We start from the raw sequence: 14,190 nt of genomic DNA on the forward strand, positions 1-14,190 counted from the left end.
CGTGGGTGCACAGGTTGGTGGGCGGACACAGTGGTGGGCGGACACAGGTGGTGGATGAGTGGACACGGTGGTGGGTGGGTGGACACGGAGATGAGTGGACACCGGTGGTGGGTGGGTGGACACATTGGTGGGCAGGTAGGTGGACACAATGGTGAGTGGATGGGGGGGGCACCAAACCTGCAGCCTCCAGAGCCCTGGGGAAGGGTGGAATTAGCACCATGTGAGTGAGAGTGGCACTCCTTACAGGGGCTAGGAACCTCCAAACCGGATCGCCGCCAGGAAGGCCACCTTACCCCTAAGGGGAGATGACCTGGTTCTGAAAAACCCCGGGGCGGCTCCTCTATCCGGCGGCAGAACTCACAGGGACAACGTGAAGCTGGTTTGTCACAGTCCTGATGCCAACAGGGAGTTCCCTCGGTGCCTCCACCCTGCGGAAACTCGCCTCTCTCCGGCAAGAAGCCGGCCCCAGGCTGCCCGAGGGCCTGTCGGCAGCGCCCGGGCTTGTCTCTCTCGGGAGACACCCAGCCCGGCCCCGGGCCGCCCCGCGGGAGTGGAAGCCGGATCCCGCTCTTTCGTTTTCATTTCCCGGAAGGATAGCGCTTACCGAGCGCCCCGCGCCTGCTCGCTGGGGCCGAGCGCACGCCCCGAGCTACTGAGAGAGGTCTCCCTCGCGCCCTTCCAGTTCTCGGGCCGACTTAGGGGCTCAGGGAAGGAGGACTTGGGAGCGCGGGGCCAGGGTCCGCCAGCAGCCGCAGACGCAGACGCGAGCGCTCACCACCGCAAGCCGGCACTCCTCGCCTCCACCTGTAATGCAGGTAAGAGCGCAGGCGGAGACGCGCCCCCTCCTGTCTCCACCACCTCAGTCTCCGAACCCGCCCTATCAGGCCTCTGTCCTGGCTGGAATATCACTTTCCAACACATTTCTGAACCTCTTCCTCCATGCCTAACCCTCTTCCCTTTGCGCCTCCAGACAAACCCCTCATGTCTCTTCCTGAAGCCCCTGGGTGTTACCATGGGGTGAGAAGGTGGCAGGGTCCCTGCACCTCCCCAGGAGTCTCCTTACCTCCTCCTCACCCTACATCAGCCCGATGCCAGGTCCCTGGAAGCTCCTGCCAGGTGGGGTCCTTACGTGGCAGAGGCCATCATCACGTGGGACACCCTTAGCAGCCCCACTCATTCGCTGTTCCTTAGGAACCCCAGAGCGCCTGGAGCTGGGGCTCGTCCCACCTCCAAGGCCTTCGTCCATTTCCCTTTTTCCAAGATTCATACCCATTGATCAGACCCTCCTTGGTCCTCAGCGGCTCTCTGGCTGGCATTCCCCAGGCAGTTGAGCCCCAGAATTCTCCCTTTTGCTTGGAAGAGGTCAAAGGAGTTAGGCAAGGAGCCCTCTGCCCATCCTAGTCAAGGCCTAGGTTTCTGGCCTCTTGTCCAGCAAGTCGACCGGCAATGACCCCCCCCCATCTCCAGGTGGCAGCCTCTGAGACTTGGTTACCAGGGAAACAGCACCAGCTGGGGCACCAGGATGGGGCAGGCCGGAAACCAGTGGGGACTTCCCCAAAGGTGTCCTGTCCCAGCCAGTGCTTCTGGGGTTCACTTTGCTGGCTCTAGAGCCCAAATCCTTCCCTGCAGATCGCCCTCCTCAGACCCCACCTATGAACACGAAGCTCCGGGAGATCCTAGAATGAAAACGGAACTGGTTTCACTTTTCCTTTCATGGCAGCTTGTGACTGGTCTTGTGTCCCGAAGATCCTTGTGTTTCTACACAAATCCAGTCACTTTTTTTATCTCCTCATCCTACTGGGTGAACCCCATCACCTCTCGGGGCTATGCTGGTTGTATAATAAAATGGTAAGGACACAGACTTCCCTTCGGGAGACCGTGAAAGGTCTGGGGTTCAGAAACTACCCCTTTTCTCTTTAGAAAATAGTGCTCGCTTGCCTCTGGTTGGAGGTCTTTTCCTCCTGGGCCCTCAGGTTCCGGGAGCTGTCCTTTCTCGCTGGAACCTGAGTGAGTGTTCCTGGGCCCCCAGTCTCAGTCGTACAGGTCGGGTCTCGCAGGGCATCCTCTGGAGAGATGAGGCACGAGCCCTGAAAGCATGAATTGGAAGCAGGAGCTTCATCACGCGGCCGCTGTGTACAGACGCTGACACGCAGTGGAAGTCCCACGTGCTTCCTACCTGCAAGGGCGATTCGGTCTGAGCAGAGATGAACACTCCTGTCTGAAAAAAGTTCTTTTTTTTTTTGGAGGTTTTTGCTATAGGGTGCGTGTGCTTGCCAGACAGACAGAGAGAGACATAGAGACAGAAAGCGAGAAATCACCCCCCAGGGGGGATGGTCACGCCGCAATCCCTTCTCCTCCATTCTCCTCTCGGGATCTTGGGCACACACGCACACGCGCCCGGCGTGAGTTTAAGCCACCGGGTCCGGGATGTGAACCGTGGTTGACTACGTGGGAGTCCAGCGACATAGCCATTACACTAACTGCTGGTTCCCTGAAAAAAGTTCTTAAACATGGAAAAGTGGCAGAGCCGTCACCCTAATTTGCTCTTCGCCTGGTTTTCTCTTTCTAGGAGGGAGCACTGGCCAGTTCTGTAAGCCCCGTGGCTGTCCTGCCACCCCGAGGCACGCAGGCCCAAGCCAGATGTGAAGGGCAGAGGAACCCGCTGGGCGAGGGGGGCATCTGTACGCTGCCGGGAAGACTCCGTAAGTAGAGAGGAGAACGCTGATGTTGTGAAAATCAACTTTTTAAATGGACGAATTAAAGTCGTACATGTTTATGGGGTACAAAGCGATGTTAGGATATGTGTACACTGTGTGGGATGATTTAATCAAGACAGTTAATATATACAAAATTTAACTTATTTTAAAAAAAATTTGCCAAAGGGCATGTGAGTTCACTAGAGAGAGACACAGAGAGAGGGAGAGGGAAAAAGCGCCCCCAAGTAAGGCGTGGTTATGCCTTAATGCCTTCTGCATTTCTTCATCCTCCTGGGATTTGGGGCATGGGCACACATGTGCCTGGTGTGTTTTCTAAGCCCCTGGGTCCTGTGTTCAAACCCTGGTGGGCCGTGTGGGATCTAACTCCCTTCAGATACTTGTCATTCATTCCTCCAATCTAGTTGCAATGTCGCACCCTTGACCAACCTCTCCCCACCACCCCCAGCCCCTCAGCCCCTGACAACCACCGTTCTTCTCTCTGCTTTTATGAATTGTATTGTATTAGCTTCCACACCTAAGTGAGATCGTGCAGTGTTTTTCTTTCCGTGCTTGTCTTATTTCTGTCTTTTCTTTCTTTTTACTTTTTATTTTACTTTCTCTTACACATTTAATCACATATGTCAAAAGATTTTTGTTATAGGGTGCTTGTACTTGCTGGAGAGATAGAAAGACATAGAAGAAAGTGAGAAATCACCCCCCAGGGGGATGGCCACACCACAATCCTTTTTCCTCCATTCTCCTCTTGGGATCTTGGATGGTATACAGACGGTATACAGCTGACACGACCATGTGTTGGGGTGGCCAGTCTCCTCATTGATAAGATGAAGGCTGGGATAGAATGAGTACTTGGGGGGCCAGCAGTTGGCGTAATGGCTATGTCGCTGGACTCCCATGTAGTCGACCGCTGTTTGAGTCCCGGACCCGGTGGCTTAAACTCAAGCCGGGTGCGTGTGCGTGTGTGCCCAAGATCCTGAGAGAAGAATGGAGGAGAGGGATTGCGTTGTGGCCATCCCACTGGGAGATGATTTCTCACTTTCTGTCTCTATCTCTGTCTTTCGGGTGCGCACACGTGCCCTATAGCATAAACTTCTCCAAAAAAAAAAATAAAAAAAAGAGTGAGTACTTGGAGTAGCCTTGAGTACCTTTCTGGTCCAAAAACAGAAAGTTGGGGATGTTGCCAGTACAGAAGACAGACTTAACAGCGAGGCTACATTGTGACAGTCATATGTCTGTAGAACCCTCTTTTAAATAATAATGTTTAATTCTTATCATTATAATAAAGGCATGTGTTTGTTTATTTATTTATTTATTTATTTATTGAGAGGTTTTTGCTATAGGGCACGTGTGCTCACCAGACAGACAGAGAGAGAGAGACAGAAAGCGAGAAATCACCCCCCAGGGGGATGGCCACGCCGCAATCCCTTCTCCTCCATTCTCCTCTCAGGATCTTGGGCACGCACGCACACGCACCCAGCATGAGTTTTAAGTCACTGGGTCCGGGACGCGAACCGTGGTTGACTACATGGGAGTCTAGCGACATAGCCATTATGTTAACTGCTGGTCCCAAGGCATGTGTTTATTATAAAAACTTGGGACCTAACAGAGAAGCCTAAGAAAAATATCTTGGGCAGCAGCTCACCCAGCGATAGCCATGGGGAACATCCGGGCCGTCTCCTTCTGTCTCCTTTCCCTGAGTAATGCTCTTACCCAAGGAAAGTAAGCCAGGGAGCAGGCTGTGAGTAATGCCTGTGTTTCAAATCACAAGCCAAGTGGCATGCTCATGAGGAGGCCAGATCTTGATCCCGCTGATAATTTTCTAAGACATTAGTTTTTTTGTTTGTTTGTTTTGCTGTAGCGAGCATGTGCTCACTGGGGAGAGTGAGAAAGAAGGAATGTGAGAAAACAGCCCCTGCTCCCATAGAGGTTATGGCGGCACCATAATCCCTTCTCCTCTCAGGATTTTGGATATGCATGCATATGTGCCTGGTGTGATTTTCAAGCTACTGGGTCGAGGACTCTAATCTGAGTTGGCCATGTGGGATCCAACTGCCTTAACCTCCATGCCACCTGCTGGGCTTCTTCTAAGAGTTTTGTTTTTTTTTTAATATACAAAAACTTCTTTAAAAAAATTAATTAATTTAAATTTGACCAAAGAGGGAGGAAGGGGAAGAGAGAGAAAGAGAGAGAGAAAGCAAGCCGCCAGATGTGGGACTTGAACCGTGGTCAGCTGTGTGAGAGTCCAGTGCCCTTAACCACCATGCCTGCTGGCCTCTTATTTATTTATTTTTTTTAAGAGAAGTTTTTGCTACAGGGTGCATGCACTTCCAGAGAGACAGACAGAGACAGAGAGACAGAAAGCAAGAAATCACTCCCCAGGACTGTGGGCTACACCACAATCCCTTCTCCTCCATTCTTCTCTCGGGATCTTGGGCACGCATGTATACAACTGGTGAGTTTTAAGCCTCTGGGTCCAGGACTCGAACTGCGATCAACTGTGTGGGAATCTAGTGACGCAACCATTACACCATCTGCTGGTCCCCTTCTAAGAAATTGTTAATGCACTTCTTATGCTGTGGAAGTTGAAGTCATAGGCTAGGCTACTGGCCAGGACCTTTGATCTGAATGAGAGTTTTGGGTTTTGGAGCAGCTGTGGGCAGGGACCTCTGACCCGTGTTGTCAAGCATTCAGGCCATTTCCTGCCCAGTGGCCCAATGGCCAGAGCACTCCTTTACTTATTTCTGACTTCCTGGCCGCCACCTGCTCTTTGAGCCATGGACAAGACTGAGCTGAGGACTGAGCATAAAGTGGGGCATGACTTCACAGGCCTTGGGGAGAGCCCGCTGGCCCACGTGCTGTCCACTGCCTGGCATTCTTTTAATAGGGGACAGCATCCAACTTTCCATATTAAAGGGAAGGTGGGCCTTGCCTTAGAGCTGGTTCTGGAGGGAGAGAGAGCGTGGAGGAGGCGCTGGCCCTGCAGAGCTGCAGTGAGGAAGCAGCAGTGCCGGTGCAGCAGGGCAGGGAATTGAACCATGTGGCCCACGCACCAAGTCCTTGAATGCCAATGCTGGTAGAGACACTAATGTCACCTCAGGTGAACTCCCTGTATCCCAAGTCAAGAAACCGAGGCTGCTTTCTGCCCAAGGTCATGTAACCTTGAGTCCCCTCCCTTCACCAGGTGCCTAGCTCAGGGTTCCTGGGTGAGAGGGTGCAGAAGAAGCGAGGGCTTAGGAAGCTTAATCATCACCTTGGGAAATATGCAAGCCTTCTAGTTTTGTGAGGAGTGCGTCTTCTTTAGTTCACAGGTTAGTTTTGGGGAACCAGCTGTATGTTCATTGGGGGCTTGGGGGAGGGACGAGGTTGAAGATGAACCTGGAAAGTGATGGTAGAGTCAGGATATGGCAGGAGGTGGGGTAAGAACTGGTTAGAATAGGAGTTTAAGGCTAGACTTATCTCACATACCTTCCAATGCTTTGAGAAAAGGCTTCTGGAGTTCTGTTTTTTTTTTTTTTAATTTTTTTTTTTTGGCTAAGATAAATTTATTATTGAAGAAAGAAAAATAGTTTTTATAAATTTAGTGTAGTTTAAGAATACAATGTTTATAAAATATAAAGTAATATAATGTCCTAGGCCTTTACATTCACTCACAACTCAATTATTGGCTCATGCAGACAAACTTCCAGTCCTGCAAGCACCATTCATAGTAAGTGCCATATATAGGTTAGGCCATTTTAATCTTTTATATGGTACTTTTAGTATACCTTTTTTTTTAATCATCATAATCTTCCTTATATTACATTGGATTACATATAACTTTACAGTGCATTACATTGCTTTTTCAAAAGGGAATGCCATGCAAGTCAGTCAGTACAAAGACATTAATCTCCCCGCTTCAACATTCGATATCTTCTCTATGTTTTCCCCAATCATTATTATTATTATTATAATTATTTTTTAAAACAGTCAATCGCTATTTCTTTTTTTTTTTTATTCTAAAATGCACGTTTATTTAGGGGAATATTTGATTTTTCACTATGTGGAAAGTTCAATTAATATTTTTTCCTTTTTTTTCAATTTTACAATCTCAATATATATGTTATTGAGGTTATGCATGATAATTCTATCTTTCTAACTTCACAATGGAATATTAGTTACACTTTATACAGATAGTGAACTTTTTTTTTAAATTCACAGATGCATCTTTCTCTTGGATCCTCATTTCTTCTTTTTTTTTTTTTCTCGGTATTGCTTTTTTTTTTTTTGTATTACCTAACATTCATTCCCTGAGCATCATCACAACATACTAAATGTGGTTTCCCATCTAGGATAAACTGCACAGTGGCTTAATCATGCATGTTATCATCAATAATATTCCATTTCTACTTTCATACATATGTATACGTATATATGTTTTTTATCCTATGCTTGACCCTCTGCCCTTTCCCCCACTCTCCGATCACACCATCTCTGCTATATACAGTTGTCTTCCAGAAAAGTTATTGAAAATGTGATACATGCAAGTAAAGGGAGAGGGAATGGTGTTGTGGGGTTCTGCAGCGTGAGTTATCCTCGGGTATCTGGCTTCCTTAAGATTGGTAGAGTAGTTCTTGTTTTTCCCTGAGGTAATGCAGGGCTGGTAACCATCATCTTCTCACTGTCCATAGGTAGAGAATATCCTCCTATACAATATATTTCTCAATTGGTTTAAGACAGCTAAAGTTTCTTTCTGTTGCTTATAGTTGCAAGTTCTTAATCCTTGTTTTCGGCTTCAGTTTGCCACAGGCTCGGGGGCCATGCGCCGCGCTAGGCCGGGCGTCGCGTGGGGCGGAGGCCCCGGCCGTGCCTCTGTGCCTCTTCAAAAAAATTTTTTTGAAGATCAACTCGATATGATTTTAAATAAAGACATAAGAATGGAAATTTAAAAAAAAATTTCTTTTTATTGCCAGAGGGTGTATGTTCTTGCCAGAGAGAGACAGAGAGAGAGAAGGAGGGAGAGAGAGACCAGCAGGTGGGATGTGGTCATGTCTCCGTCCTCTTTTCCTCCATTCCTCCCTCCCATTAGGATTTTGGGCATGCATATCCATGTGCCTGGTGTGTTTTTCAAGTTGCTGGGTCTGGGATTTGAACCGTGGTCAGCCAAGTGAGATCTTGCTCCCTTAACCACTGAAATACAGGGCTGACCCTAGATGGACTTTTTAACACAACTTCTAAGAAACACTTTTTTTTTTTTTAAATTTTTAATTTTTAAAAAAGCTATTATTTTGGTGGAGCCAGAAGTTGGTGTGCAGGTTAGGGCAGCTGGATCCCACGTAGCTGACTGTGTGGGATTTGAGTCCTGGACATGGCAGCTTGAAAAACGCACTGTGTGTGTGTGTGTGTGTATGTGTGTCCAAAATCCTGAGAAAAGATGAGAATGGAGGAGAAGGGATTGTGGTGTGCCCATGCTCCTAGGAGATGATTTCTCACTTTCCTTTTCTCTCTGTCTCTTTTTGGTAGGTGGTACTTTCTGACTTTTTTCTATCTTTCTCTCTCTCTCCCCAGTGAGCACACATGCCCTGTAGTAAACTGAAAAAAACGATTTCTTTTTGTGGGGCCAGCAGATGATGGAATGGTTATGTCGCTGGACACCCACGTAGCTGACGCAGTTCATGTCCTAGAGCTTGAAACTCAATCCTGAGAAGAGAATGGACGAGAAGGGGTTGGGCATGGCCACCCCCTTCTCTCTCATATGTGTATATATATATATATAATTTGTAATAGCCAGAGGGTGCGTGTGCTCACCAGACAGACAGAGAGCAGGAGTAAGCATCCCCTGTGACGCGTGGTCAGGCCACAATTCCTTCTCCGTTTCTCCATCCTGTAGGGATTTGGACACACAGTGCGTTTTTCAAGCCTCCAGGGTTGGGATTCAAACTGTGACTGGCCACAGGGGATCCAGCTCCCTGACTATGGGGCCAGCCTCAAGAAATACCTTCCTGGGAACCAGCAGTTAGCGTAATGGCTATGTCGCTGGATTCCCACGTAGTCGACCGCGGTTCACGTACCAGACCCGGTGGCTTAAAACTCACGCCGGGCGCGTGTGCGTACGTGCCCAAGATCCCGAGAGGAGAATGGAGGAGAAGGGATTGCGGCGTGACCATCCCCCCTGGGGGGTGATTTCTCGCTTTCTGTCTCTATGTCTCTCTCTGTCTGTCTGGCGAGCGCACGCGCCCTATAGCGAAAATCTCTCCAAAAAAAAAAATAAATAAGAAATACTTTCCTTTTTTCTTTTAAATTTTTTCTATGGGACATGTGCGCTTACTGAGAGATACATTGATAGAGAGAGGAAGTGAGAAATCACCTGCTGTCTCCCCAAGGTGGGATGGCCATGCCTCAATTCTTCTTCTTCTGTTCTTCTTTCAGGATTTTTTGGCACACACGTACACATGCCCAGTATGTTTTCTAAGCTACCGATCCGGGACTCAAATTGCATAATCAGCCATGTGGGATCCAGCCATCTTAACCACCACTCCACCAGCTGGCCCAGAAACACTTACTATTATTTTTTAACTTATTTATTTTATTTGACTTATTATTATTTAACTTGTTATAGTCATCAGAGAGTGAGAAAGCAAGCTGCCAGGGCCAGGATTTGAACTGTGGTCAGCCATGTGGCAGTCCAATGCCTTAACCACCTCACCACCTGCTGGCTCCCAGCAACACTTCTTAATAGTGAAGTTCAAACACAAGACCTATGACTCTCCTCTGAACACTGGAAAAATCCAGTTTTCATAAGAACAAGCTTCTCAAGCTCAGCAGCTCACAAAATATCTGTTGAATGATATTGAATATCCTTGTTGTCTTCACCAAGGATACTGATCACTGACCAGTTCAGGACCCCTTCAGTGGAGCCCCTCTTAGATTGTCGCCAGGTCTTCGTGCACATTTCTTTTTTATAAGAATTATTTTATTTAACTTTATTTATTATTATTATTTTCCAGTTTGATCAGAGAGAGGGAAAGTGAGAAGGCAATCTACCAGGTCTAGGATATGAACTGTGGTCAGCCATGTGGGAGTCCAGCGCCCTTTACCACCACACCACCTGCTGGCCTGGACATTTCTAGTGACGGGGATTTCCTCCTCCTGGAGCAAATTGTTTCCTGGATGCACAAGCCAGGTGTGGTGGGTCTTATGACCTACTTTCTCCTCCATCAGAGCCCCTGAGCGCTAGTCCTGTTGCTTTGGGTGGCGTTTCTCCAAGAGCAGACCCTAAAAAACAGGTGAGGCGAGGGGACAAAGGAAGGAGAAGAGAAGGAATACCAGAGCGTGTTTCCCCAGCCGGCAGCACTGTGTGCACCCGAAGCTCAGTCCCAGCTGGGTTCTCAGGAGGGTGTGCGTGTTTGGGTTCTCCCAGCCAAAGGGTAAGGCAGCTGGCTCACCCACCTACTTCCCAACCACGATCTTTCCATGGATCTCGACTCTCCAGGGTTTCCAGGTTGCCCCACACACTGGCTGGGGAGTGGTTGGGCACCTGCAGCCGGAAAAAGCCCCCAGCAGAGTCGGGTGTGGCATTCAGTCATTTTCAGCATGTAGAGAGCCTCTGTGGGTGGGGCACTGATGGGGTCTTCTATACCTGTCATGTCAGATTCTGTGACTCTGATTTATTGAAATTTCTGAAAATATTCAGACAACACAGTTCAGGCCCATAGCAAGTATCGAACAGTCTTAAGAGTTGGGGTGTGCTGAGTGACTCCTTTTCCTGTTAATGACAACCCGAGTAAGTCAGCTGCTCACACCGAACGAGGACTTGGCATTTCTTTTTTCTTTTAAGAATTATTTATTTTATTTTATTTGTTATTATTATTAGTATTTTTAATTTGGCCAGAGAGACAGACACAGAGAGAAAAGGAAAGTGAGAAAGCAAGCCACCAGGTCCAAAACTCGAACGGTGGTTGGTCATGTGGGAGTCCAGCGCCTTAACCCCTGCGCCACCTGTTGGCTCCCGCGGACTTGACTTTTCTGATGGCTGGGTGATAAATCAGCCTCATTTCCCATATTTATGGATTTTTTTAAAGAGTTTTTTTACTTTATTATTTTTTTTTTGGAGAGGTTTTTGCTATAGGGTGTGTGCGCTCGCCAGACAGACAGAGAGACAGAAAGCGAGAAATCACCCCCCCCCAGGGGGGATATTCCTCGCCGCAATCCCTTCTCCATTCTCCTCTCGGGATCTTGGGCACACACACACACGCGCCCGGTGTGAGTTTAAGCCACCAGGTCCGGGATGCAAACTGTGGTCGACTACATGGGAGTCCAGCGACATAGCCATTACGCTAACTGCTTGTCCCCATATTTATGGATTTTCATCTTTGGGCATTTCTCTGACATTTATTCCCCACCCCCTCCTCCAGCCCCGGCTCCCATCCTGATAAACAGGGCTGATTTGCCTCCGTGGGAAGGTGAACGAACACGAGTCCAGCTTAGCTTGGAGAGCTCACGCTAAGTGGAGCACACCGGCGATTCCCCTGTGGAGCTCACGTTTCTGTGCTGATCTGCCTAAAAAATGTGCGTTGTAGCAGTGGAAAGTCTGCTGTGGGGACAGTTGTGACGTTCAGAGTGTGGGAAGTAACAGGAGGTGGGCTGGGGTGGAGGAGGAGGATCTGTGGGGGCCCTGGCAGGGGGTCCCTCCATCACACCAGGAGATTCCCAACTGTCCCTCCCTGTGTGGAAGTGGGGAACGAAAGAGGATCTTCTGCCCTCTGCCTCGTCCATGGCCACGAGGGGCGGCCCAAGGCCAGGGTGAGTCAGACTGTGAAGGCCTGCAGCTGCAGGGGAGGGACAGCTGGAAGTGCAGGCCCAGGGATAACTTCCAGGACCTCGCTGAGGTCACAGGGTGGTGAGTCTGGAAAGAGGTGATGCGTCCCCGAGGGACAGCTGGGGGGAATTTTAAAAGATAGCAGTTTAGAGATGGTCAGCCTACTGCCTCATTGAGTGACAGACAAACTGAGACTCGTAGAGGTCAAAGAGCCGTCTGTGACGCTGACGGCCAGAGTGGCCTCGAACTCTCTTAGCTCTTGGTGCTAAGTCTTTTCATTTCCCTGGAGCTGATTCTCCAGAGAATAGTTCTGGGACCTTCTTACAGAGAAAGTGAGATATCTTCGTGTTTTGAAATTGACTTTCAAAGCTCCTGGGGAATAAGCCATGGGGAGAGACATCCAGCATCACAGGGAGAGGGCGACACCTCTCTGCTACTCTCTGGAAGTGAAAGAGGGAATAAGCCGCGGGGAAAGACATCCAGCGTCACAGGGAGAGGGTGACACCTCTCTGCTACTCTCTGGCAGTGAAAGGCAAGAAACGAGCCTGAGGGGAGCTCAGGGTACACTTGGCCAAGTTCAAGTCCACATCTCCGGCCATAAGAGACCGCCCAGGTCCTTGTTTCAGTGGAGCAGCTCTAGCAGTGTGGCTCTCTGGTGCCTTGACCAGTTCTCAGATGTTACTGTACACATGAATTTCCGGGGACCTTGTTGAAATGCCAAGTCTAATTCACTAGGTCTGGGGTGGGACTTGACATTCTTCATTTCATTTCTTTCTTTCTTTTTTTTTCTTAGAGAGAGAGATTTTTGCTATAGGACACATGTGCTTGACAGAGAGACCGAAAGTGAGAAATCACCCCCTAAGTGGGGGATGGTCCTGCTGCAATCCCTTCTCCTCCATTCTCCTCTCAGGATTTTGAGGACATGCACATACACACCCGGTGTGAGTTTTAAACCTCTGGGTCTGGGACTCGAACTGCGGTCAAGCTCATGGGAGTCCAGTAACATAACCATTACGCCAACTGCTGGTCCCGATGTTCTTCATTTCTTCATTCTGTTCTCTGACCACATTGACGAGGACTTCCAGTACTGAGGAGTGGAGAGAGTGGGCAGCCTTGTCTTATCCCAGGTCTTAGTGGAAAAGCTGTCAGCCTCAACTCTCCTTTCCCTGTCGGAATGCCTTTTATTTTGACATTCTTCATTTCTAGTAAACTCCTTGTGATGCTGCTGCTGGTGGTTTTAGGACTACATTTTGTCTATTTTGAAGCTACTGATCAAGACTCACTAAGAAAGTGAAGTCAATTCAGCTGGTCAAGAGACATATTTTATTTTTTACTGAAATAGAACATAATAGGATTCAGGGTAAAGGTAGCTGTGATTTCATGAATGCTTTGTTTTGGCTGTTTGTATGTGTGTACAGGCTAGCTAGTGGTGAATCCCAGACCCAGTGGCTTAAAAGACATGCTGAGGGGACCAGCAGTTGGCGTAATGGCTATGTCACTGGACTCCCATGTAGTTGACTGTGGTTCGAGTCCTGGACCCGGTGGCTTAAACTCATGCCAGGCGCGTGGGCGTGTGTGCCCAAGATCCCGAGAGGAGAATGGAGGAGAAGGGATTGTGGCGTGACCATCCCCCCTGGAGAGTGATTTCTCACTTTCTGCTCTCTGTCCCTCTCAGTCTGTCTGGTGAGTACATACGCCCTGTAGTAAAAAGCCTCTCAAAAAGAAAAAAAAAAAAGAAAAAGAAAGACATGCTGAGTGCATGTGTGTGTGCATGCCCCAAATCCCAAAAAGGGACATGAAGGAGAAGAGATTGCAGTGTGACCATCCCCCTAGAGGGTGCTTCTTTCTCACTTCTCTCTTTCTGTGTCTCTCTCTAGTGAGTACATGCACTCTCCAGGAATTTTTAAAAAGTTTTTTTTTTTTTTTTTAAACCATGGTTTGAAGTCAAAACAGTTTGAGAAGTGGCACCCCAGATCGTGGCAGTAGAAGCAGTAAATTAGGTGGATACATCTAGTGGTAGGATGGAGTGGGGAGGACAGAGATTAGCAGTGAGGCGTTTGGCCATGAAGGTATCTCCTGACAACAGAAAGGAAGATGCAAACAACAAATAGTGGGAAATCCCATACACTAAGAATTTGGGGACAAAGAGCCCCAGTCCCTAACCTGGTCCTGGACTAGACCGCGTACATCCTTATGCAAACTGCAAAGACCCCTCCTTTGGGAAGAAGCCAAAGCCCTGGATGGATGTCACCCCCACTCTGCCATTCCATTCCCCAGATAGGGCTTTTGTGCAAGATGTGCTGGCCTGCCCCCACAGTCTGGTGCTGACCGTAGGCTGAGCGTGATCACCCAGAAAAAGGATTATCAGCCAAGACAATGGGGTCAAGCAATGGGGTGACGCATTTGAGGGCATCTAGAGGCCTGCAGTGAACGGAGGGCAATGGTAATCGGTAAACGATAGTCATTGCGGCAAAGAGACCAGCACCTCTGTCTTCAAGCTAACCTCGAGCAGTGAGGGTGTTGATCATCATAAGATCATTTGTTGAGGTTTGGCTCCTTATTCTCCTGCCATGGAGAAAGAGAGACAGAGACAGTGAGAGGGAAAATGAGAAATCACCTCCCAGATGGGGATGGCCACACCACAATCCCTTCTGCATTCTCCTTCTGGGGTCTTGGGCACAC

At 48.7% G+C, this 14,190-nt stretch overlaps 1 protein-coding gene across 2 annotated transcripts in view; it reads left to right on the forward strand.

The window, feature by feature from the left end:
* Positions 1–486: 486 nt before the first annotated feature.
* ETV7 (ETS variant transcription factor 7) overlaps positions 487–14,190 on the forward strand; it is a 32,639-nt gene continuing 18,935 nt past the window's right edge. For both annotated transcript variants that reach the window (XM_014587829.2, XM_027771932.1), the window contains exons 1-2: positions 487–815; positions 2,570–2,702. In XM_014587829.2, the coding sequence (XP_014443315.2) occupies positions 810–815; positions 2,570–2,702 (139 nt within the window). In that variant the 5' untranslated portion in view covers positions 487–809. The remainder of the gene's footprint in view (positions 816–2,569; positions 2,703–14,190) is intronic.

Source organism: Tupaia chinensis, unplaced genomic scaffold, assembly GCF_000334495.1.
Source record: "Tupaia chinensis unplaced genomic scaffold, TupChi_1.0 Scaffold000238_1, whole genome shotgun sequence".
In the NCBI taxonomy this organism is placed as follows: Eukaryota; Metazoa; Chordata; class Mammalia; order Scandentia; family Tupaiidae; genus Tupaia; species Tupaia belangeri.